Source organism: Piliocolobus tephrosceles, chromosome 11 (assembly GCF_002776525.5).
Source record: "Piliocolobus tephrosceles isolate RC106 chromosome 11, ASM277652v3, whole genome shotgun sequence".
NCBI classification, from domain to species: Eukaryota; Metazoa; Chordata; class Mammalia; order Primates; family Cercopithecidae; genus Piliocolobus; species Piliocolobus tephrosceles.
Window position 1 is genome coordinate 19,631,879 of NC_045444.1, and position 27,234 is coordinate 19,659,112.

The 27,234-nt window shown below is 41.5% G+C and overlaps 1 protein-coding gene across 15 annotated transcripts in view; it reads left to right on the plus strand.

The window, feature by feature from the left end:
* Nucleotides 1-26,589, plus strand: part of R3HDM1 (R3H domain containing 1) — a 199,277-nt gene extending 172,688 nt beyond the window's left edge. For 14 of the 15 annotated variants that reach the window (XM_023193775.2, XM_023193781.1, XM_023193782.1 and 11 more), the window contains 6 exons: nt 10,233-10,336; nt 10,849-11,021; nt 16,592-16,736; nt 23,254-23,336; nt 23,798-23,882; nt 25,247-26,587. In XM_023193775.2, the coding sequence (XP_023049543.1) occupies nt 10,233-10,336; nt 10,849-11,021; nt 16,592-16,736; nt 23,254-23,336; nt 23,798-23,882; nt 25,247-25,602 (946 nt within the window). In that variant the 3' untranslated portion in view covers nt 25,603-26,587. Of the gene's footprint in view, nt 1-10,232; nt 10,337-10,848; nt 11,022-16,591; nt 16,737-23,253; nt 23,337-23,797; nt 23,883-25,246 lie in introns of all 15 variants that reach the window. The other variant, XM_023193776.2, reaches the window with a different exon arrangement.
* Nucleotides 26,590-27,234: the final 645 nt, after the last annotated feature.

The window sequence follows — 27,234 nt, forward strand, 5'->3', positions numbered from 1 at the left end:
ATGTTTGATACTCAGGCTACTATAGTTCACAAATGGATTATATTGATTGCTTACAGCATTTTAAGTGAATAGAGCACATGTCTGTTAAGTAATATTATTAAGTTCAGGAAGCTTGCTTAACTACCATTGACAATAAGACGTGAGATGGTTTAAAAAGGCAGAAAACCAAATGACTTGACACACCTTGACAACTGTTCATAAATTTTCAAAGACATTGTTTCTAGTAGTCACTAAAAGCTGTAGTAGATGTATGGCTTGCTTTTCAAATGAATCAATTATTGCTTGAGAAGAATACACTTGTCCCTATTCTCCCAACTAAAAAATAATCTGAATTAGCAGCCATGAAATATTTACAAAAACATAAAGAGAAAAGACACATGATGGCAACATATTTTCATGTGGAATTTCCCATGCTATTTTCCTAAGTCTCGACCTTTTTGTGGGTGATTTCATACAATAGAATTTTGTAAATACCTTTCATATACAGTACTCCCCCTTATCCAGAGGGTATATGTTCCAGGATCTCCCAGTGAATGCCTGAAACCATGGAATTGAACCCTGTATGTACTATGTTTTTTCCTGTACATACATGCCTCTGATAAAGTTTAATTTATAAATTAGGCACAGTGATAGATTTAAAATAACAACTAATAATAGAACAGTGATAACAATGTACTGTAAGAAAAGTTACAGGAATGTGGTCTCTCAAAATATGGTACATTGGCCAGGCACAGTGCCTCACGCCTGTAATCCCAACACACTTTGGGACACCGAGGCAGGAGAATCGCTCGAGGCCAGTAGTTTGAGACCAGCCTTGGGCAACATAACAAGACCTCATCTCTAACAACAACAAAAAAAAAAAACCTATAAAAATTAGCCAGGTGTAGCGGTGCACACCTGTAGTCCTAGCTACTTGGGAAACGTGAGAGGATCACTTGCACCCCGGAGTTCAAGGTTACAGTGAGCTACAATCTTAACGCTGCACTCCTGAGTTACAGAGCAAGACCCTGTCTCCAAAAAAAATAATAAAGTAAATATATACACATACATACATATAAATGTACTCATCCTTGTGGTGATGTGAGATGATGAAATGCGTATGTGATGAGATGAAGTGAAGTGAGGTGAATGACGCAGGCGTTGTGACATAGTGTTTGGCTACTGTTGACTTTGCAACAGGATGTCAGGAGGAGGATCATTTGCTTCAGGTGATCTAGATCATCAAGTCGTGACAGTGTTGATAGCTAAATGTCAGGAGCAAACAGTGTCCATGACTAACAGGCAGCATGGATATGCTGGGCAAAGGGATGATTCACATCTTGGGCCGAACACCATGAGACTTCTTCATGCTACTCATAATGACATGTAATTTAAAATGTATGAAGTATTTATTTCTGACATTTTTAATACTTTTGGACCATGGTTGACTGAGGGTGACTGAAACCAAGGTAAGCAAAACCACAGATAAGGGGTGACTACTGTATGTACCATTTTTATTCATTCTGCCATGTTCTTATTTATCTTGTTTTTAAGCAGCTCTATTGAGATATAATTTATATACTATACAATTCACTTAACATGTATATTTCAGTAGTAGTGTATTTACAAATATGTGCAACCATCACCGTGGTCAATTTTAAAACATTTTCATCACCTCAGAAAGAAACCCTGAGGTGGAAGCAACTCAAGTGTTCATCAACAGGTGGATAAAGAAAATGTGGTGTATATATACAGTGACTAGAGCCAGGAGTTTGAGATTGCAGTGAGCTATGATTGCACCACTGCACTCCACCCTGGGTGACAGAGCAAGACCTTGTCTCAGGAAAAGGGAAATAAAAAAAGGCTGGGCGCGGTGGCTCACGCTGGTAATCCCAGTACTTTGGGAGGCCGAGGTGGGCAAATGACCTGAGGTCAGGAGTTTGAGACCAGCCTGGCCAATATCGCAAAACCCCATCTGTACTAAAAAATACAAAAAAATGGCTGGGCGCCATGGCTCATATCTGTCAGCCCTTTGGGAGGCCAAGACAGGTGGATCATGAGGTCAGGAGATCGAGACCATCCCGGCTAACACAGTGAAACCCTGTCTCTACTAAAAATACAAAAAAATTAGCCGGGCATGGTGGCGGGTGCCTGTAGTCCCAGCTACTCAGGAGGCTGAGGCAGGAGAATGGCGTGAACCCAGGAGGGTGGAGCTTGCAGTGAGTCGAGGTCATGACACTGCACTACACTCCAGCCTGGGCGACAGAGCAAGACTCCGTCTCAAAAAAAAAAAAAAAAAGTCAGGCATGGTGGTGTGTGCCTGTAATCCCAGCTACTCGGGAGGCTGAGTCAAGAGAATCACTTGAACTTGGGAGACAGAGGTTGCAGCCAGCCAAGATCGCACCACTGCACTCCAGCCTAGGCGACAGAGCAGGACTCCCGACTCAAAAACCAAAAAAAAAAAAAAAAACATTGTATAAAGAGTAAAGAGATCTCAGTCTGGGAACAGACGTAAGAAGTCGCAAAAGAGAGCAGCATAGAATCAGCTATACTAAAACTGAAATTATTGTTTAGCAGGTATTTTCTGTCACTTCATTGACCCACTAAAGTGCTGTATCTAACAGATCTGCTAATACGTTGCTTGATGATGACTGGTTCGTCCTGATGGACTGGTCAGAATATGCCCCATCTCAAGATCAGTTATTCTCCAGGAGCCTCAGAGGCATCTTTGCGGTGAATTGTGTTTATGATACCTATCCTCCAATTTCTCAAGCCAGAGGCATCTTTTCCGTTAAATGTTAATGTAGACTCTTAGGTTTCATACAAGTACTTAAGTACTTAAAAAGTTCAGAGCTCCTTTTTAAGGTATATATTAGCCCTTCTTGCAGGTACTTCTGCATCCTACCTATTTATTAAATGGGAAATAATCCTCTTTGGGCAAGATTTCCAGCCCAGCTTCTAAGTTTCTTAGTAAAACATGAAGTATGTTTTATATGTGGTACTGGAAGACTGGATTCCTCTATAATTAACTGCATGCTGTAAATTTATTGTAGAATACAGTTATGATATTCTGCAATCCAGCACCTGCCAGTGGCTTAACTGCTTGCTTTCCTTATCATCCTGGCAGCTATATAGTCCCTGGGCTCACCATTTTATCTTAGCTGCCAAGAAACACAAAGCTACATTCAGTGCTCTGTGAAAGCAACAATCTTAGGGCAGGTGTCCCCCCCACTCCCTTTTTTTAGTACTTCATTTTTTAGTCAAATTCATTTTTTTTAAATGGCTCACATTAGGGAATAGATGAGCTATAAATTAATACTTCTGCAAATATGAGCATTTAACCAGAAAGTTCAGATAAATCAGCTATTAGCATTTAAAGGAAAACTCAAAAAATTATACATTAAAGATTCTGACATTTATTTTCATTAATTGAGCATATAGTCAAATTCTCATTAGTTGCAAGTTTATATTATACTAGGTATATATACCCTCATCACAACAAATATATATGAAATGGAAATCACTATGACTTTGAGAAAGCTTATGAGGCAGAAAGCTGGTGTTTTCTTCCAGAGACTACAAGCCTAGTTGAGCATCTATCCCACCAATGAATTGGTTATTTATTCATTTATTTATTTAGAGACAGAGTCTTGTTCTATTCCCCAGTCTGGAGTGCAGTGGTGCAATCTCAGCTCACTGCAGCCTCTGCCTCCTAGACTCAAGCAGTTCTCCTGCCTCAGCCTCCTGAGTAATTGGGATTACAGGCACCTGCCACCACGCCCAGATAATTTTTTGTATTTTGTTTTTTTTAGTAGAGACGGGGTTTCACCATGTCAACCAGGATGTTCTCGATCTCCTGACTTCATGATCTGCCTGCCTTGGCCTCCCAAAGTGCTGGGATTACAGGTGTGAGCCACCACACCTGGCCGAATTCAAGGTTTATATTGCAGAATATCAGCATAAACATCTTCAAATGGCCGTACTCTGACATCTGCTGAAGATTTCTGAAGCAGATTCTGATTGTTTCATTGAAATTAACTTTCTACTATAACATTTAAAAGCTAAACTTTTCAGTTTTCTAAAAACATTTTTAAAGTATTCTTTATAGTTACAAAATGCATGCATGCTTTTTTAGAAAATAGCAAAAAAGTGTAAATGATCAAGAATCATTCATAGTCCTGGCAGGGCGCGGTGGCTCAAGCCTGTAATCCCAGCACTTTGGGAGGCCAAGACGGGCGGATCACGAGGTCAGGAGATCGAGACCATCCTGGCTAACACGGTGAAACCCCGTCTCTACTAAAAAATACAAAAAACTAGCCGGGCGAGGTGGCGGGCGCCTGTAGTTCCAGCTACTCGGGAGGCTGAGGCAGGAGAATGGCGTAAACCCGGGAGGCGGAGCTTGCAGTGAGCTGAGATCCGGCCACTGCACTCCAGCCTGGGCGACAGAGCCAGACTCCTTCTCAAAAAAAAAAAAAAAAAAGAATCATTCATAGTCTCATAACTCTAAATTGAGTACTGTTGGCATGTTAATACTTTTCTCAGTCTTTCTGCTTTTCTTATATAGTTTGTTTGTTTGTTTGTTTGGTTTTTTGTTTGTTTTGTTTTTTTGAGACTTAGTCTCGCTCTGTCACCCAGGGTGGAGTGCAGTGGTGCCATCTTGGCTCACTGCAACCTCCACCTCCCAGGTTCAAGTGATTTTTCTGCCTCAGCTTCCGAAGTAGCTGGGACTACAGTCATGCACCACCACACCCAGCTAATTTAGCAGAGACAGGGTTTCAAGCTAGTCTCAAACTCCTGACCTCAAGTGATCCATCCGCCCCGGCCTCCTCGAGTGCTAGGATTGTAGGCATGAGCCACCACACCCAGCCTCTTACAGAGTTTTAATGTGGGTGAAATCTTACTGTATATATTTCACTTATTGGTCATAGTAACATTTTTTCATCCCATTAAAAATTTCATTAATATAATTCAATGATCATACTCTTATATTTTATGACTATATAATAATATATTTACCCTACTGCAGAACATTTAGGTCATATCTTTTTACTTTATTGAGCCATCTTGTAAGCAATTTTAATTCCTACCTTGGCATGAGTCCTTAGAAGGGAATTAGTAGGTTAAAGGATGTGACTGTTAATAAGGTCCATGGTACATTTTGCCAAAATCTTTGATTCACAGTCCCAATATGTACTGACTCTGCTTTATTTTCACATTTCATAAACGGCAGCATATATTAATTTGGTTCTGTGATTATTAATGAAGTTGTACATTTTTATGTTTGGCTGTTTACACTTTGAATTATTTGCCCAAATCTTTCATCATAGTTTGGTCAGACAAGTACTAATTGCATGTTTATTGATGAAAGAGCTGGAGTTTAAACATGTTCAGACACACATAACGAATAACAAGTAGAGTTGGAACTCAGCCCCATGCTCCCTTCTGACACCCAAATACATGGTGCTTTGCCCTAGGTCAAGTATGAAATGTCAAAGGCATTAAAATAGCAATGTATTGTCACTTGAATTTGCAAGATCTAGTGAATATATCTTAATATCAAGCGTTGATATTGCTTGATACTAAGCAATGGTGGGTGCTTGTAGTTAGCTACTCGGGAAGCTGAGGCAGGAGAATCACTTGAGCCCAAGTGTTCAGTGCTTCAGTAACCTATGATAACACCACTGCATTCCAGCCTGAGGATAGAGTGAGGCTTTGTCTATTTAAAAACAATAATAAAATAAAATCACACTTTGATGAAGTAAGTTTCTGACTTTCAAAATACATTATATTTGTCATTTTTTTTTTTTTTTTTATCATGGCTTCAATTCCAAAACATGGTAAGAATGAAGAAATAATTAACTGGAGAGAAGGGGAATCTCTCTGAATTACCCTATAATGTTAAAGGAATAAGATGAGCACTGTAAAAAAACTCAGAAGGAGGGCCGGGCGCGGTGGCTCACGCCTGTAATCCCAGCACTTTGGGAGGCCAAGGCGGGCGGATCACGAGGTCAGGAGATCAAGACCATCCTGGCTAATACGGTGAAACTCCGTCTCTACTAAAAATACAAAAAAATTAGCTGGGCATAGTGGCGGGCACCTGTAGTCCCAGCTACTCGAGTGGCTGAGACAGGAGAATGGTGTGAACCCAGGAGGCGGAGCTTGCAGTGAGCCGAGATTGCACCCCTGCACTCCAGCGTGGGTGACAGAGCAAGACTATGTCTCAAGAAAGAAAAAAAAAAACTCAGAAGAAACCTGTGGGATATCCTATAATGTCATTCATCAATCTTCAGTGATCTTGTAGAAGCATTTCACAGCAGTTTGCCTGGCTCTACCTTACACAGAGAAGAGGCAGCTCCTAAACAGTTAGGAAAAAAATACTGGTAGTAATTTTTATTGTAGCAGCTTTAATACATTTGAAAGTGGATATTTTGATTTTTTTTAGTTTACATATTCATAGTTTTATGTCAGGACTTTTCAGGAAGTTTGGGAATAAATGGGATTATTTGAGATTGATGTTTCATTTTTCTGTTAAAGCGTAGAATATCAACTTTGCATGACTAGGCCTGGTGCTTTACTTTAAAAGTCCCCGTCTTTCCCTCCTGTCTTCCAAAGGAGGAGAAAGTTTTGAAATTACTACAGAGCTGATTCATCTCTCATATAATTTGTATTTTTAAAGAGAGAGTGTAAATACTGACTTATATGCTTTCTTTTTTCTAACGTGTTTAAGTGATTTAAGAGGGTGTCTCATTGTCTAGTCTGTATGTCCCTTGAATTAGCTACATATCTCTCAGAAGATTAGTAGAGGCCTGGAACTCATTTACATAATTCTAAAACTTGATTCTTACTCATTTACCTAACAGGTAATCTAGTGCTAGAAACCTGTTTTATTCTAACTGTACTAAAACCCACTAGAGTGGTAAAGTGGAATCGCAGTTTGTAGTTTAGTAGAGTATGGGCTATATTGCTCATCTCAGTGACCTGAGTATTCCCTTCCCTTTGCATGATGGCTTGCTTTCACCCACATATCTCAGACCTTAGCGAACAAGATCAGAGTGAGGGGCATGGCCCAGGAGAGCTGTACACATGGGTTAGAACAGAGCCTAAAAAACCTTCCACCCATGGGGACCTTTCTGTTTTCCTCAATTTCGGCACATTTACAGACCATCTCTTAAGCTGTATTATTTCCACAGGTAGCTAATACTTATATTACACATTCCAATCATAATTAACATAAATTTCAGAAAGTACTGTTTTCACTTATGATCCAAAATCACTTCCTATTAAATCCTCTGTTTATATCTCTTTCTTTTTCACTTTTATTGAACCACTCTGAGTTACTGCCCCTAAAAACACATAGAGCTGGCCAGGCGCAGTGGCTCACGCCTGTAATCCCAGCACTTTGGGAGGCCGAGGTGGGCAGATCATGAGGTCAGGAGATCGAGAACATCCTGGCTGACATAGTGAAACCCCATCTCTACTAAAAAAAAAAATACAAAAAATTAGCCAGACTTGGTGGTGGGTGCCTGTAGTCCCAGCTACTTGGGAGGCTGAGGCAGGAGAATGGCGTGAACCCAGGAGGCAGAGCTTGCAGTGAGCCGAGATCGCGCCACTGCACTCCAGCCTGGGTGACAGAGCGAGACTCCATCTCAAAAAAAAAAAAAAAAAAAAACGCATAGAGCTTTACTAATTCTTATTAACTGTCAGCCTGAAAGACAGAATTGTTTAACTCTTTATTATGGAAATCTGTAGACATACATAAATATAAACAGAAGTATACTGAACCCGTATATTCCCATCACCAATTTTGTAACTACTAATCTGTTTTCATATAAATCTCTACCTTTTCGCCCTCTAATATTAGTTTGAAATAAATCCCAGGTATCATAGTATTTCATACTTCATATCATAGTATTTCATATTTCAAAAAAAAGACTGTTCAAAAATACAGCAGTAACTTAATGGTTTCACACTAATAGCCTTTAATTTTTGTCAATATTTTGTTAAACTATGTCAGAACGTGTTCTGTTGTTTCCTCTATTCTTAGTACTTTTTTTTTTTCTTCTCTTCTTTTCTTTTTTGAGACGGAGTTTTGCTCCGAGTGCAGTGGTGTGATCTCGGCTCACTGCAACCTCCACCTCCTAGGTTGAAGCAGTTCTCCACCTCAGCCTCCCAAGTAGCTGAGATTACAGGTGCCCGCCACCACGCCCAGCTACTTTTTGTATTTTTAGTAGAGAAGGGGTTTCACCATGTTGGCCAGGCTGGTCTCAAACTCCTGGCCTCAGGTGATCCGCCCACATCGGCCTCCTAAAGTGCTGGGATTACAGGGGAGAGCCACCGTGCCTTGCCGTTTTCTAAGAAATAAAATTTTTCTGGGTCTCCTCATCAAAGTGCATATTCTCTTTTCTAAAATGTAGCCCTGTGAAAACCAAATATATTACCTTTTTGTTTTGTAAAATTAGTTATTTTTCTTTGTTTCAAAATAATTATTTGAGTTAGAATATGCTGTAAAACTGAAAAAATGATGGAATTGGGCTCTTTTTATTTTTTTGTTTTTGAGACGGAGTCTCGCTCTGTCGCCCAGGCTGGAGTGCAGTGGTGCAGTCTCAGCTCACACTGCAACCTCTGCCTCCCGGGTTCAAGTGATTCTCCTGTCTCAGCCTCCCAAGTGGCTGGGACTACAGGTGCCTGCCACCACACCCAGCTAATTTTTTATATTTTTTAGTAGAGACGGGTTTTCACCATGTTAGCCAGAATGGTCTCTTAATCTGCTGACCTTGTGATCTACTCACCTCGGCCTCCCAGAGTGCTGGGATTACAGGTGTGAGCTACCTCACCTGGCTTTTCCTGGCTTTTAAAAATCGGTATTATTGTCATAAACATAAAATCATTTTTATGTAATAATTATAATTGTCAGAGAAAACAGTTGTTACATTTGACTTTTACTGCTAACCAATTTAAAATAATTTTCTTTTTTTTTTTTTTTTTGAGACGGAGTCTCGCTCTGTCACCCAGGCTGGAGTGCTGTGGCCTGATCTCAGCTCACTGCAAGCTCCGCCTCCCGGGTTCACGCCATTCTCCTGCCTCAGCCTCCCGGGTAGCTGGGACTACAGGCACCGCCACCTCGCCCGGCTAGTGTTTTTGTAGTTTTTAGTAGAGACGGGGTTCCACCGTGTTAGCCAGGATGGTCTCGATCTCCTGACCTCGTGATCCGCCCGTCTCGGCCTCCCAAAGTGCTGGGATTACAGGCTTGAGCCACCGCGCCCGGCAATAATTTTCATTTTTAAAAATCAGTATCATTGATATAAACAGTGATTTTTGCATAATACTTACTTATAATTCACAGAGAAAATAGATTTTACTTTTACTGCTAACCAATTTGAAAAATAATTTTTGTTTTTAAAAATCGGTGTTATTGCCATAAACAAAGTTATTTTTATGCAATAAAGTATTTACTTACAATTTACAGAGAAAATAGTTGCATTAGATTTTACTTTTACTGCTAACCAATTTGAAAAATAATTTTATTTCAATAAATTTGTGGCCGGGCGTGGTGGCTCACACCTGTAATCCCAGCACTTTGGGAGGCTGAGACAGGCAGATCACGAGGTCAGGAGATCAAGACCATCCTGGCTAACACAGTGAAACCCCATCTCTACTAAAAATACAAAAAAATTAGCCAGGTGTGGTGGCGGGCACCTGTACTCCCAGCTACTGAGGAGGCTGAGGCAAGAGAATGGCATGAACCCGGGAGGTGGAGCTTGCAGTGAGCCGAGATTGCGCCACTGCACTCCAGCCTGGGTGACAGATCAAGACTCCATCTCAAAAATAAATAAATAAATTTGTTTATTTTAACAAATAAATCGTTCAACGGACCGTTCATTCACATCATCTTTTTTTTTTTTTAAGATGGAGTCTCGCTCTGTTGCCCAGGCTGAAGTGCAGTGGTGCAATCTCGGCTCACTGCAAGCTCTGCCTCCTGGGTTTACACCATTCACCTGCCTCAGCCTCTTGAGTAGCTGGGACTACAGGCGCCTGCCACCACGCCCGGCTAATTTTTTGTATTTTTAGTAGAGATGGGGTTTCACTGTGTTAGCCAGGGTGATCTCAATCTCTTGACCTCATGATCCACCCACCTTGGCCTTCCAAAGTGCTGGGATTACAGGCATGAGCCACCGCGCCCGGCCCATTCAAGAATCTTTATAGTCGTCCTCCTCTCATTATGCTGTGTTTTTTTGTATTTGTTTTTTCCATAGCTCTTCAGTAGGTTACCTGCAACATCCAGGATCAGAACAAGTACAGTTTCCTCGAACCACTTCACCATGCAATTCCCAGCAGCTTCAAGGCCACCAATGTACAGGTATGAAGAAATCAGTGAAAATAAGATAACGGTTGGTTCATACGAGAAATAGTTTGATTAATTTCCTTAGGCATTTCTACAAAAAGGTTCTCAATTTGTGATGTGGTGAGATACACCCACAATATTGAGGGTGCTGTACTGAATCAGGGTTAATGTGCAGTCCACTTCTTTCTTTCCTTCTGCTGCTGCTATCACTACTATCCTGATTCTCCTTTCTCAGAAGTATTGATATTCTCTAGGGTTATTTCCTATGCCTTCTCTCATTACTTTTCCAGCTGTTGTTTACTCCAACTTATCTTTAGGATAAGTGAGATGTTTAGGCCTACAGAGTCCATCTTAACTGTTTAAACACACAATACTTGCAGTATGATGCACTAGGGCTTCAACCTGCTTTTCTTAGTTAATAGTAAAATTTTATTCAGAAATGTAAAGTTACTACTGTTATCCTAGTGTTCAGAAACACCAACTAGTGGCTAAAATACACTGACTAGCATCCTAATTCTGATTTTCAGCTGGGCCACCACCGCCACCTGGTGGTGGGATGGTGATGATGCAGCTCAGTGTACCAAACAATCCACAATCTTGTGCCCACTCACCCCCCCAGTGGAAACAAAACAAATATTACTGTGACCACCAGAGAGGACAGAAGTGTGTAGAATTTAGCAGTGTAGACAATATTGTCCAGGTAAGATGGTTTTGTTCATTATCATTTTGAAACGTTACATTTTTGTTACATATTTGTTACTTGCGAGATTGACTTGCAAGGCTTGAATTTGAAATCCTGTCAGCCAGGTTAATAAAAGAATTTGGGCTGGGTGTGGTGGCTCTCTTCTGTAATTCCAGCACTTTCTGGGAGGCTGAGGCATGGGGATCACCTGAGGTCAGGAGTTTCAGACCAGCCTGGCCAACATGGTGAAATCCCATCTCTACTAAAAATACAAAATCAGCTGGGTGTGGTGGTAGCATGCATCCCAGCTACTCGGCGGGCTGAGGGAGGAGAATCACTTGAACCCAGCGGGGCAGAGTTTATAGTGAGCAAAGATCATGCCATTGCACTCCAGCCTGGGCAACTAAGAGTGTAACTGTGTCTCAAAACAAGGAAGAAAAGAAGAAGAAGAAGAAAAAGAATCAGTATTTATTTAAGTATTATTTGCTAACTTCTGCGTGTTCAAAAAAAATGTTTTTAACTTCAAAAGATAAACTAGATCTAAAATTTGGTGAAGGAAAACAAGCATTTAGCCTACCTTTCCCATATGACTATATGTTAATGTAACCAAATAGTTGATAAGGGAATGTTCTTTGGAGAATAATCCAGTTAATAAATGCAGAAGCAATGGTAGAATTAGAAAATTGCCAGAAAATCATCAGCAGACCTTAAAAATACTAGATTAAAAAGTTTTGGTTGAGAAACTGCTCACTTAAAAAAAAAAAAAAAAAAACTTTTGAGGGGTATTTTAAATGGATGAATTAGACAGACAGCCCTGAATCCACTGATCAGTTGTAACATCACTAAAAGTGGGCCAGGCAAACATTATTTACCTCGTATTGTGGCACAGAAGAAAGTACACAGCATTATTTGTGATATACTCTTACCAAAATTTGAACCTGAATCTATTCAAGCCTCTAACCCTAGCTACTAGTTTATGGGAAATATAAGAAACAAAAACAAATCACCTGATCCCAGTGGGATATTTTACTTGACAAATTGGCCCTGTTACTTTAATAGATGGCATTTTGAAATAGGAGCTTAGTCTGTTATACATTAAAAGAGACTCAAGAGGTATAATATCAGATATAATATATGGATCTTATTTGGATATAGAATGATCCAAAGACATTTTTTAAGGCCGGGCGCGGTGGCTTATGCCTGTAATCCCAGCACTTTGGGAAGCTAAAGCAGGCCTGGAACGAAGGAGTTCGAGACCAGGGTGGGTAATATGGTGAAAACCCATCTCTATAAAAAATACAAAGAGTATTCAACCATGGCAGTGTGCACCTGTAGTCCCAGCCACTCAGGAGGCTGAGGCAAGATTGCTTTAGCTCAGGAGTTCAAGGCTCCAGTGAGCTATGATCATGCCACTGCACTCCCCCCTAGCAACAGAGGGAGACCCTAACTCTTAAAAAAAAAAAAAAAAAAAGACCCAGGCACAGTGGCTCATGCCTGTAATCCCAGCACTTTGGGAGGCCAAAGTGGGCAGATCACCTGAGGTCAGGAGTTTGAGACCAGCCTGGCCAACATGGAGAAACCCCATCTCTACTAAAAATACAAAGCTTAGCTGGACATGGTGGTGGACGCCTGTAATCCCAACTACTCAGGAAGCTGAGGCAGGAGAATCGCTTGAACCCGGGAGGCGGAGGTTGCAGTGTTCTGAGATCGTGCCATTGTACTCCAGCCTGGGTAACAGAGCGAGACTGTGTCTAAAAAAAAAAAAAAAGTTGTCCATTAGATACAAATGTTTGTATACTGAAGTATTTACAAGTAAAATGCTGAGATTTGCTTTAAATACTTCAGGAAAAACAAAGCAGGGGTGATGACAGTTGAACCTGAATGATGGGTACATGGAATTTCATTATACTTTTCTATCTATACTTTTATATACTTGAAATTTTATAGAATTAAAAGGTTTTATCTTTTGTTGAGACAAGGTTACATTCTGACACCCAGGCTAGATTGCATTTGCACAATCATGACTTACTGCAGCCTCAACCTCCTGGGCTCAAACAGTGTTTTCACCTTAGCTTCCCAAGTAGCTGGGACTACAGGTACACACCACCCCACGCAGCTAATTTTTCATTTAGAGACAGGGTCTGGCTCTGTTACCTAGGCTGGAGTGCAGTGACATGATCTGGGCCTACTGCAACTTCCATCTCCTGGGCTCAAGCCGTCCTCACACCTCAGCCACTTGAGTAGCTGAGACCACTGATGCACACTACCATGCCCAATTTTTTTTTTTTTTTTTTTTTTTTTTTGTATTTTTTGTAGAGACAGGTTATTGCCATGTTGCCCAGGCTGGTCTCGAACTCCTGAACTCAAGCGATCCACCTGGCTCAGCCTCCCAAAGTGTTGGGATCATAGCCTTGAGCCGCTTTACCCAGCCAGGTTTTAACTTTTTGTAAAAGATAGAGGTTGGGCATGGTGACTCACACCTGTAATCCCAGCACTTTGGGAAGCCAAGGAGAAAGGATCACTTGAGTCCAGGAGTTCAAGAGCAGCCTAGACAAACAATATAGTGAGATCCCATCTCTGTAAAAAAATTAAAAATTAGCCAGGTGTGGTGGTGTACACCTGTAATTCTAGCTACTTGGGAGGCTGAAGCAAGAGGATTACTTGACCCTGAGTGGTAGAGGCTGCAGTGAACTGTGATCACACTACTGTACTCCAGCCTAGCAAGAGTGAGACCCTGTCTCAAAAAAAAAAAAAAAATGGGGGACAAAGGTTATTATAGACCAGCTCACAAACTATTGATGGCCATTAAACATGAAAATATAAAACTACTTTTCATCTATATAATTGGGAAAATTCAGGAAGACCAGTAATCTGCCGTAGTAATAGTTTGGCAAAGATCAAGTTATAAGCTCTCTTGGACTCTCTCGGTGGTAGTGTAAATTAGTACAGCTCTTTGGAATGCACTTTGGAGACATTTTTCAAAATGTAGAGTTTGATCCACAGATATGCTTCTGGAACTTTATCCAGTAAAAATTATATAATAAGTGCAAAAATATATGTCCAATATTTCTTTTTTCCCTGTTGTGATATTGAAAAACTATAAACAGTCTTGACATTCATCAGTGTGTAACTGATTATTCCTGTGCAATTTAGGAAAATGCCCTTGAGTGTGTGGTACTGAAAAGAACAAGATACACCTACTATTGAGATGGTAGTTTCTAAATAACCAATCTCCATTAAAAGGAACTTGGGCCCCTTAGGAAAATAACTGCTGCCAGAGTTGGTGCAGGGAAAGTACCAGATGGGCATAGGCCATCTTGGCTGTGCCAGAAAGTAAGGAAGGGATGGAAGAAAAATAGGGACATGTTGAAGAATACAGGATCAGGAGTGGAGATTTGGGGCGTAAAACAGTGATAGAAATGAATGATCATCCATAGAATAAAATAAGAATTCATGAGTCCATACTGATAAAATCAATAAATGGAAAATGAAACTCTGTCTTACTTTAGTGTAATGTAAAGTGATAAATATAGAAGGAATCGTGAAATTAGAAGATCACCACCAAGAAACCATCAGGCAAGAGTCACCACTAGAGGTTACACAATTAGTGGGTGAAATTCTGATGAAAAGCAGAATTTTTTTTTAAAGTATCTCCCTACAAGATACTTAGAACTACAAATGAAAAGAATTGTCATTTACCGTGGAGAAACCTGATAGGCACCACATTCACAAAGCAGCCGAAGTAAATATCACCAGTACTGACAGATGGACAGCGGGTTCCTTCTGAAGTGATCCATTGAGAAGGACACATTACTTCTCTGGTGTTCCTTCCCCAAATATATAACATGAACTTTTTAATGAGGAGACAGCAGACAAACCCAAATTGAGGGACAGGCAGTCTACAAAATAACTGATCTTCCGAAACAAATCTTCAGAAATGTCAAAGTCATGAAAGAAAGAAGCGACTGTGGTGTTCTGCTTCGGATTCAAGAAGATTAAAGAGCCATGACAACAAAAGGCAGCCCTTGATTCTAGTCTGGATTCTGGACTTAAAGGGAAATTTTTTCTTATCTTTTGCTATAAGGGACATTAGTGGGACACTTGGCCAAATTTAAATTAACTACAGATTAGATAATACTATTATGTTCTGGCTTTTATTATTCTATTTTGATTATATTTTAAAAATCCTTGTTCTTAGGAAGTAGACACTAATTATTTTGGGTTAAAGGAATATCATGTGAAATTCACTTTCAAACAGTTCCAAAAAGACACAGTGATATATATGTTTATATGTGGGTGTATACACACACACACACACACACAGAAAGCAGTGTAATAAAAGGTAACATCGGCCAGGCGCAGTGGCTCAAACCTGTAATCCCAGCACTTTGGGAGGCTGAGATGGGCGGATCACAAGGTCAGGAGATCGAGACCATCCTGGCTAACACGGTGAAACCCCGTCTCTACTAAAAAATACAAAAAACTAGCCGGGCGAGGTGGCGGGCGCCTGTAGTCCCAGCTACTCGGGAGGCTGAGGCAGGAGAATGGCATAAACCCGGGAGGCGGAGCTTGCAGTGAGCTGAGATCCGGCCACTGCACTCCAGCCTGGGCGATAGAGCGAGACTCTGTCTCAAAAAAAAAAAAAGGTTAACATCATTTGGGAAATCTGGGAATTCTTTTACAATCTTAGGAACTATTCTCTAATGATGAAATTATTTAAATATGAAATGTTACAATATTTAATATGAAAAAAGAGTGAGTTAGCTGTATGGATTCTCTCATGCAAAAATACCGGCAATATTATTGTCCAGGTTAAAAAGCAAGTTTCGAAAGTAGGGCACCTGTAAGACACTGTCTTAGTCCATCGCCCAGGCTGCAGTGCAGTGGTGCACTTGTGGCTCACTGCAGCCTTGACCTCCCCGGGCTCAGATCATCCTCCCACCTTAACCTCCTGAGTAACTGGGCTTACAGGCACGCCACCACACCTGGCTAATTTTTGTATTTTCGGTAGAGACAGGGTTTCACCATGTTGCCCATTTTTGTGAAAAATGAATGTATGAATGCATATGCATAGAAACAATCTGTTGGCCGGGCGCAGTGGCTCACACCTGTAATCCCAGCACTTTGGGAGGCCGAGGCAGACAGATCACAAGGTCAGGAGATCGAGACCATCCTGGCTAACACGGTGAAACCCCATCTCTACTAAAAATACAAAATACACAAAAAAAAAATTAGCCAGGTGTGGTGGCGGGCACCTGTAATCCCAGCGACAGGCTGGGACTGAGGCAAGAGGCTCAGGAGGCTGAGGCAGGAAAATGGTGTGAACCTGGGAGGCAGAGCTTGCAGTGAGCCGAGATCGCACCACTGCACTCCAGCCTGGGCAACAGAGTGAGACTCCGTCTCAAAACAAGAAAAAGGAAAAAAAAAAAAAAGAATCTGTTACCAGTGTTTATTTTTGGGAGTTGCAGGTTACGTATTTCTATAATGTTTGAATTATTTTCTAACAAGGACATGTTTGTAATCAGGAAGAATAAAAAATAAGCCTGCCCAAAATGCTGACCCATTTTCTTGACATATTGTAATTGCAGCACAGCCCTCAACTCAGTAGCCCCATTATTTCACCAGCTCAGTCGCCAGCACCAGCTCAGCTGTCCACTCTGAAAACTGTACGTCCCTCTGGACCACCACTTTCCATCATGCCCCAATTTTCTAGACCTTTTGTCCCCGGGCAAGGTAAGTGTACATGAAACTAGTCACAACTTCAGAGAATTTAAGACATCCATTCCCAGTCACTGGTAATTTATCTTGGTAATACTGCCTTTCTATTTCCACAGAGCTGCATCTTCACCTACACTCAGGCATGTCTATTTGTGACCATATACTCTCCTAACCTTAATGTATCATTGCTGTTTAATAATTATTAATTCAGTAATTACTTATATTTAGTAATTACATGATCACATTAAAATAGCTTTAACTTATTCTTAGAATCCATTCCTCTATAGTAATAATACACAGTTTTCTACATTTTTTTTGGTATTTTAATTTCTATGTTAGAGTAATATATATCCAAAGTTTATCCAGGCTGGGCGCAATGGTGTACACCTGTAACCCCAGCACTTTGGGAGGCCAGTGTGGAAGGATCACTTGAGGCCACTCAAGACCCTGTCTCTAGAGAAACTATGAAAATCAGCCAGAAGTGGTGGCACATGACTGTAGTCACAGCTACTCAGGAGGCTGAAGCGGGAGGATCACTTGAGCCCAGGAGTTCAAGACTTCGTGAGCTCTGATTATGCCACTGCATTCCAGCATGGACAACGGAGCAAGACTCTGTCTCAAAAATAAAACAGAAAAAAGATTATACAAAAATTTATTCAACAATCATTTATTAAGGAAATGGCTATGCCCTTGGCGTATAAAGATGAATAAGGAGAAGGCCTTACCCTCACTAACCCTTACTCTACTTGGGAGAGCAGATATGCAAGCAGATGATTATAAACTAATATGGAAATCATTTTATTTCCTAGAATTTGTCCTAAGGATAATGCACACAGAGATTTATATACAGAAGAGTTTATCCTATAGGAAAAAAATTTACAAACCTAATTCTGTTCATCAATGAGGAATACTTAAATTATGGTATATTCATACAAGGAATATTATGTGGCTCTCTAAAGAACCATTAAAAAGGGGCAATTTTCAGGCTAGGCACGGTGGCTCACACCTATAATCCCAGCACTTTGGGAGGCCGAGGCAGGTGGATCACAAGGTTAGGAGTTCAAGACCAGCCTGGCCAAGATAGTGAAACCCCGTCTCTACTAAAACTACAAAAATGAGCTGGGCGCAGTGGCAGGCACCTATAATCCCAGCTACTTGGGAGGCTGAAGCAGGAGAATCACTTGAACCTGGGCGGCAGAGGCTGCAGTGAGCCGAGATCGTGCCACTGCACTCTAGCCTGGGCGACAGAGGCTCTGTCTCCAAAAAAAAAAAAAAGTAAAAAGCGGGGGAAGCAATATTCACAATATGGTGAGTGATTTTGAAAAACAAATTACACAGACATTTTGAAGTAGTACGCAGATGTCTAATAAGCCATTGAAAAGATATTTAACATCAGTCATTATAGAAATGAATATTCAAGCCAGAATATCACTTCACACCCATTAGAATGGCTATAATCAAAAAGACGGACAACACCAAATGTTGGTAAAGAATGTTCTCACTTGCCAGGCATGGTGGCTCACGCCTCAGCACTTTGGGAGGCTGAGGTATGTAGATCACTTGAGGTCAGGAGTTCAAGACCAACCTGGCCAACATAGTGAAATCCCATCTCTACTAAAAATACAAAAATTAGCCGGGCATGGTGGCACATACCTGTAATCCCAGCTACTTGAGAGGCTAAGGCAGGAGAATTGCTTGAACCCGGGAGGCGGAGGTTGCAGTGAGCCAAGATCACACCACTGCATTGCCGCCTGGGAGACAAGATTGACACTCCATCTCAAAAAAAAAAAAAAAAAAAAGAAGAATGTTCTCACTTGTAAGTGGGAGCTAAACACTGATGGACACTAAGAAGGGAACAATAGATGCTTGGGCCTACTTGAGGGGGATGGGTGAGGATTGAAAAGTACCTATTGTGTACTGTGCTTATTACCTGGGTGACAAAATAATAAGTACACCAAACCCCCACAGCATGCAAAATCCACATGTGAATATTTAACAAACAATGTTGGTAAAGATACAGAGCTACTAAAATTCTCACACATTGGTGGTAAGAGTGTACAATGATGAAACCGCTTTGGGAAAAGGTATGGTAGTTTCCTAAGACTTTAATCACTTACCATACAACCCAGCAATGCCACTCCTAGGGGAAAGAGAATTGAAAACATGGTCACACAGTCTTGTATACGAACATCTATAGCAGCCTTATTTTATCATAGCTCAAACTGGACATGACCAGCATGTCCATCAACAGGAGACTGGATAAACAAATTGTGCTATATCCTTAAAAGGGTACTACTCAACAGTAACAGTGAACAAAGCAAGCTACTGACACACAACAACATGATGACTCTCCAGGTCACAATGTTAACGAAAAAATAAGACAAAAAGAGAATATATTCTATATGAAATTCAGCTGCAGACAGACTAATCTGTGACGTTAAAAATCAGATAGTAGTAGAGATGGAGTGTGGAACTGACTGGGTAGGGGCTGGAGGGAACTCTTCTAGGGATGAAAGTGTTCTTTAAGGGGGATGGTATGGTTACACGGACTTTTACAATTGTTAGAATTCATCAAATTCAACACTTGGAATGTTTATTTTATTGTATGTTAATTATATCTCAGTTTCCTTAAAAACTTACACACACACATATGCATGAGTCAGCCCACACATGTAGAAGACTGAAAAGATATACACCAAAATGTTAAAAGTGATGGAATTACCAGGGTGGGTTTTGTTGTTGGTTTGTTTGTTGTTGCTTGTTTTGAGACACTGTCTTAGTCCATCGCCCAGGCTGCAGTGCAGTGGTGCACTTGTGGCTCACTGCAGCCTTGACCTCCCCAGGCTCAGATGATCCTCCCACCTTAACCTCCTGAGTAACTGGGCTTACAGGGACGCCACCACACCTGGCTAATTTTTGTATTTTCGGTAGAGACAGGGTTTCACCATGTTGCCCAGGCTAGTCTTGAACTCCTTGGCTCAAGCAGTCTCCCCACCTTGGCCTCCCGAAGTGCTGAGATTACAAATGTCAGCCACCACACCCAGCACCGGGGTGGTTTTTATTTTCTCCTTTGTAATTCTCTATCTCCAAATTTTCTACAAAACAAATTCCTTATTAAATTTAGAAAAAAGGCTAGGCGTGGTGGCTCACACCTATAATCCCAGCACTTTGGGAGGCTGAGATGGGTGGAGCATGAGGTCAGGAGTTTGAGAGCAGCCTGAAACATGGTTAAACCCCATCTCTATTAAAAATACAAAAAAAATTAGTCAGGCATGGTAGCGCGTTCCTATAATCCCAGCTACGCTTAAACTCTGGAGGTAGAGGTTGCAGTGAGCCAAGATCGTGCCATTGCACTCCAGCCTGGGTGCCAGAGCAAGACTCCATCTCTAAATAAATTAATTAATTTAGAAATTGCATATTTTAAAAAGATAAATTGAAACAGTATGCATCATACAGTCTGGTATGAATGCTGCAAGAGGAACACCTAGCCCAACCTATTAGGAGGGGTCTTTGTACTGCTGACTGTAATCTTACCTCCATATATGAAAAAAATTAGCTGGGCGTGGTGGTGGGCACCTGTAATCCCAGCTACTCAGAGCTACTCAGGAAGCTGAGGCAGGAGAATCACTTGAACCTGGGGGGCAGAGGTTGCAGTGAGCAGAGTTGGTGCCACTGCGCTCCAACCTGGGTGACACAGCAAGACTCTGTCTCAAAAAAAAAAAAAGGAGTTATCTACTAGATATAAATGTTTGTATACTGAAATACTTACAAGTAAAATGCTGAGATTTGCTTTAAATACTTCAGGAAAAACAAAGCAGGGGCGATCACAGTTGAACCTGGATGACGGCGGGTGCATTATGCTTTTCTATCTATACTTTTATATACTTGAAATTCTATAGAATTAAAAGGTTTTGCCGGGCGCGGTGGCTCAAGCCTGTAATCCCAGCACTTTGGGAGGCCGAGACGGGCGGATCACGAGGTCAGGAGATCGAGACCATCCTGGCTAACACAGCGAAACCCCGTCTCTACTAAAAATACAAAAAACTAGCCGGGCGAGGTGGCGGGCGCCTGTAGTCCCAGCTACTCCGGAGGCTGAGGCAGGAGAATGGCGTAAACCCGGGAGGCGGAGCTTGCAGTGAGCTGAGATCTGGCCACTGCACTCCAGCTCGGGCGACAGAGCAAGACTCCGTCTCAAAAAAAAAAAAAAAAAAAAAAGGTTTTTATCTTTTGTTGAAAAATTGTAGGTGTCTTTATCTAGGGAATTCCAGAATTTTTAAACAGCTTTCTCTGTTAATGCTGTTAACATTAAACAGCTATTCTGTTAATGCTAAGTTTTTGAGCCTCATTAAATTTTTTAAATTTCATTGTTGTAGCACTTAACTCTGACTTCTTCACAACTATTTTCTTTTTTTTTTTTTTGAGACCGAGTCTCACCCTGTTGCCCAGGCTGGAGCGCAATGGTGCAATCTTGGCTCGCTGCAACCTCCACCTCCCAGGTTCAAGCTATTCTCCTGCCTCAGTAGATGGGATTACAGGCACGCGCCACCCCAAGTAGATGGGATTACAGGCACGCGCCACCATGCCCAGCTAATTTTTTGTGTTTTTGGTAGAGACGGGGTTTCACCATGTTGGCCAGGCTGATCTCGAACTCTGACCTCATGATCCACCCGTCTCAGCCTCCCAAAGTGCTAGGATTACAGGCGTGAGTCACTGCGCCCGGCCTTCACAACTATTTTTTATACACCTTCACACGTCACTCAGCATCTCTGATCTCAGTGCCAAAACCCCATGTCATATCTGCCCTTCCATCTATAGGTTGGGAAAGAGCAAGTGTGTCATGTATATGTCCTGCCAGGGAGCTGCCCAGGCATCTTTACTGTGTTCACCCGGAAGGAGCCCTGTGGAATGGCAAGAAGTCCACACCTTGCTTCTTTCTGTTATGAAGCTCTCAGGAGAAGGGGTGCACAATTTCCTGGGGATGCTTTCCTAGCACCTACTGATAACCCTCCTGCAAACACAAAATGTACTAAATTTGAGAACTTATGATTATAAAATAAATGAAAATTTAACACAAAAATCTTATTCTCCAAGGCAAAGTTTTTGCAGTCAGCAGTTATTAAGCCTTTGCCATGTGATGACTTTTGGCTTTCCTGAGTGAAAGAAAGCAACTGGAAGATCTCCATCCTCACTAACCCACACTTAACTGATTTAGGAAGGGGATACTTATGAATAATGACACTTAAGAACTACACAACTTTTTCTAAACAGGTTCAAATTATAAATGCAAATTTCACTTAAAGATTAAGAAGAGCAGACTTAAGACCTAGGATGTACAATTACCCATTGGTTAAAACTATTAAAGTATGTTTGAGTATATGCAAATGTGTACATATGTTATATGCATAAATTTATAGCAATTAATAGTGAATTAGGGGAGATAAAGACTTAATGTTTATCCAGAGTTTATTCCTTCCTCTGAAAGGTAAGATTTGAATCATAATAGAATGATGTAGATTTCAGCACCTCAGGTGATTGGCATGTGTATTGTAGTTATTTTGGTGTATTTCATATGGGATGTTAGGATTTAGTGTCATAGTTTTCTTAGATTCTTCCTCTTCCATATCTTCAAAGTGTACAGAGAAGTTTCTCTCCATCCTATCTCTATTCATGTAGTTCCTACCATGCACCCTGCTTCGTAACCACTGTTATTAGTCCTTAATCTTTTCAGAATTTTGCCTGGGCTCTTAAAAGGATATGTGGAAATTTTTAACTCTTCTTTAAAATGTCATTTAGCCAAGCGTGGTGGATTGTATCTGTAATCCCAGCAACTCATGAGGTGGAAGGATTGCTGGAGGCCAGGAGTTTGAGACCAGCCTGGTCAACATAGTGAGAATCTATCTCTCCTAAAATAATATTAGCCAGGTGCGGTAGTTTGTGCTTGTAGTCCCAGCTACTTGTGAAGCTGAGGCAGGAGGATCACTTGAACCCAGGAGTTCAAGGCTGCAGTGAGCTATGATTGCACAACTGTACTCCATCCTGGGTTGTTGACAGAGCAGTACCCTGTCTCCAAAAGAAGAATGTCAGTTATCTATACTTTTTTTATGCTACCATACTTGCTTCTTTCCCCTGTTCATCTTATTTTGAACAATTAGAAAACTCTGGCAAGTACTTTTTTATTTTTATTTTTTTGAGACAGTCACTCCGTCACCCAGGCTGGAATATAGTGGCGCCATCTCTGCTGACTGCAACCTGTACCTCCCAAGTTCAAGCAGTTCTCATGCCTCAGCCTCCTGAGTAGCTGGAATTATAGGTGTCCACCCGCACGCCCCAGGCTAATTTTTGTATTTTTATTAGAGATGGGGTTTCACCATGTTGGCCAGGCTGGTTTCGAACTCCTACTGGCCTTAAGTAATCCGCCTGCCTCAGCCTCCCAGAGTGCTAGGATTACAGGCATGAACCACCGTGCCAGCGTCTGGCAAGTATTTTTTAACTGAGGAAAGAAAAAATGTAAATATATTTTATTGACTTTCAGGAGATTCCAGGTATCCATTACTTGGCCAGCCGCTGCAGTACAACCCTCCTGCTGTTCTGCACGGACACATTCCAAACCAACAGGTATCAAAGACAACTAACCTCCTAGACTTTGTTGCAGAACATCATAGCTCCCTCAGAGTGTAAGGGGCAACCCTGAGCCCACCTGTTGGCACTGCCCAAGGAGAGCTCTGTGCCTTGGCCAGTTGATTTACACAGATTATCACTGGCTCCATCAGGAGCAGAGCAAGGGAGAAGATGGCGTGCTGCTGGGCAGAGCAGGAATTCCCTAGTGCCACCCAAAGACAAGGCAGTGGCTAGGCATTGGGGCACTCTTGCTAATGAAGGACCGTCAGCAAGTGATTGGTCATAATGGACAGGAATGTCACTGCCACAGAGGCAGAATTCAGAAGGCCTGGGACTGATTTTCTTCTGCCAGAGTGCAAAACCCAAACTAAAGGTGTTTGGGTGTTAAGTTTTTAAACATCCAAAGTGTGTTTTGCAGCATTATTAACCTTGTTTCTCAACTATTTTTGGGTTTTCAGGGTCAGCCTGGCAGCAGGCATGGAAACCGAGGAAGGAGACAAGCTAAAAAAGCTGCATCCACCGACCTTGGAGCAGGAGAAACAGGTATGTCTCTGAGGGGCAACTGGATATGGGTCTACAAACTGGTGACAGTCTTTAAGAATACACCACAGCACAGAAATGGGTTTTCCTCTTCCTAGAATCCTGCAAAAAGTCATAATAATTGTTGCCGTCTCTGATTTAGGATTCTTGGATATGTTCCTATGACCGTGTGTCATTTGAGATATGAGAGTATATATGGTATGATGCAGGTAGGTTTAGGAGGGACAGAGGGGCCAAAGGGAAATGTGTGAGAGGAACAAGTAGAATGAAACTCTCAGCCTCTTAGTTCTTTGAGAAAGGGTTTGTCCTTACATCCATGTGGGAGAGAGTCTGAGTCAACAAATATATTGCCTCTCTGTGGTAAAGTGCCTTCAAGTTTGTACTTTAACTTTCTACTCAGCAGCCTTGTGGTGTGGTTAGGGCAAGTGCTTTTATTTTATTTTACAATGGAAATGTGAAGTTCAGAAAAATGTTTGAGATCACCTAATTTAGAGAAGCCACCATACAATGCTTCTTTTTATTTGTGCAACTGCCAGTAAAGACTGACATCAGTAGCTTAATTTTATTTTATTTATTTATTATTTTTGAGATGGAGTTTCATTCTTGTTGCCCATGCTGGAGCACAGTGGTATGGTCTCCGCTCACTGCAACCTCTACCTTCCAGGTTCAAGCAATTCTCCTGCCTCAGCCTCCCGAGTAGCTGGGATTACAGTCGCCCACAACCACGCCCAGCTAATTTTTTGTGTTTTTATTAGAGACGGGGTTTCACCATGTTGGTCAGGCTGGTCTCAAACTCCAGACCTCAGGTGATCCGCCCACATCAGCCTCCCAAAGTGCTAGGATTACAGGCACACCCAGCTCAGTAGCTTTAACACTATTAGCCCTCTACCCCTTGCCTATGGGGTAAGTAGGAATGATTTAAAAGAGGGATGTCCCTGGCTGGGTGCAGTGCCTCATGCCTGTAATCCTAGCACTTTGGGAGGCTGAGGCAGGTGGATTGCCTGAGCTCAGGAGTCCGAGACCAGCCTGGCCAACATGGTGAAACCCCATCCATCTCTACGGAAAACAAAAAATGAGCTGAGCATGGTGGCAGGCGCCTGTAATCCCAGCTACTCAGGAGGCTGAGGCAGGAGAATCGTTTGAACCTGCAAGGTGGAGGTTGCAGTGAGCCGAGATCACACCCCTGCACTCCAGCCTGGGCAACAGAGTAAGACTCCATCTCCCAAAAAAAAAACAGATGGCCCTAAAAGTTTTAGTTTTGTGTATTCAAATGGTCATTTCCCATGTCGTATTTGAGTCTACAGTGCTTTTTTACCCAACTTTTTTGGTAACAGGGATGTATTACTTCTGTACCTTTTCTATTCTAGTTGTTGGGAAGGTCTTGGAAATTACTGAACTGCCAGACGGAATAACTCGCATGGAAGCTGAAAAGCTTTTTGGGGAACTCTTTAAAATTGGCGCCAAGATCCGGTGGCTCCGGGACCCCCAGTCGCAACCACGTCGTCACCCCCTCTGCTGTGGCAGCGGGGACAACACTGTCAACCCTGAACGCTCTAAACCCAGTGACTTGGCCTCCACCTACACCGTCTTAGCCACATTCCCCTCCATTTCAGCTGCACAGAATGCATTGAAGAAACAAATTAACTCAGTTAACAAGTTCAAGCTGAGAACAAGCAAGAAGCACTATGACTTTCATATTTTGGAAAGGGCAAGTTCTCAGTAACAGCCACCTTTGGACCCTTCGCCTTTATGGTTCCCCTGCCCTCTCCCATCTTTGATTGGCTTGGTGTTTGGAGCTTCTGTTAACATTATAGAGACTCCTAGGATGTGTGTTCATGGCGTTATAGCTTTTGAAGAAAGGCCAGTGATCCAGCAAAGGGGGAAAATATATGCATTTCACCCCACATGACTGTAGGAATCCACGTCAGAATGATACAGAGTTAGCAGGTTTTTCTAAGGAAATGCCATTCAAATGCTTCCTAACTTTTATAGTTATTTTGTTTTATATTTCTAAATTCTTGTATCAGATCCAAAGCTCTATTGTACAGCAAATTATTCTTCAAAATGATTGTAACCAGTTGCAACCTGTATTTCTTTTTGCAGCCAGCACAATGTGACCCAACTTAAAATTTGGGGGAAAAAGAATGCAGGAGTGAAATAACCAAGTCAAAACCATGTACTATCTCCTTGGGGGTTAGGGATGCTAAGAAGAGCCCACAAATAGAGGATTACTCTTCCCCCGAATCTCTAAACTCAAAAACAATTGCCAAAAAATACATAACTCTTCCCTGTAGGACCCTTTCCCTTATTCATTTAGGTAGTGTGAACATTAAGTATAAAATAAATTATGTTCTTAATGCCTCTTAAACCACTTACATTCAGAGGGGAACAGAAATCATTCTAAGCAGGAAAATACTTCCACTTTTTTTTTTTTTTCAAGTATCTCTCTAATAACTAAATGCCACTTACTTGCATTCCCCTCCTTGTGGATTTTTTGTCACCTAAGGAAATGCATTTGATGAGTGCTGGAAACTTCTTAAGTGCTTTACAGTTTGTTTTCATTGTTTGCAGCGGATCACTGGACATCAAAGATTCATTGCACTTATGAACAAGGAACCTTCTTTTCAATTTCTGTGTAATTTGCAAGGCTGTACAATGTGTGCTGATGCAAGCCTTTTTCAGTTCAAGAGAATAAATGTTTACAAATATAGGCTCACTTTGTCTTTGTTTTAATTAAAAGCACCTTCTAAATGAGTGTCAGCTTTGAAGACAGTAACCTTTTTGGAAGATTTAAGTCAATTTCAAACTTACAGAAGATGAAAAACAGTAAACCACCTCATTTTACAAATGTCCCAAACATCCCTTTCTCTGTGGCAGTGATTCCTGGTGGATATGATTCTTGGTACTGTGTTCTCTATCATAAAGTTATTACAAACTATAGAAATTTGGAGTATGAACATACTTTATTGTCAGGCAACTAAAAATAGAAGATTATGTTTGGTGAGATAAATTTGTTTTTAGCTTATATATTGCACACCCAATTGTCCACTTAGACTCAAATGCTTTTTAGACATCTTTTCCCTTTGGTAAGCCAAGCAAAGTCACCCTGTTGGGAAATCAAAAAGTTAGGGGTCTGCCAGCTGCCGCTTGCCTGAAACCTGGTTATCTTCCAGCCCAGACTAGGGCTTTTACTATGAAATTGAAGAGCACTAGGTGTGTCACCAGACTCGGTGCAGATATGCACTCGCTTTAGCACATTTGCAAGGTCCCACTGGTCCCAGAGAATGCCAGGCTTCCCCACCGACTAGCACATCCCAATTGTGAATATTGTACTCCTGGGATCAAAAATTGGAGC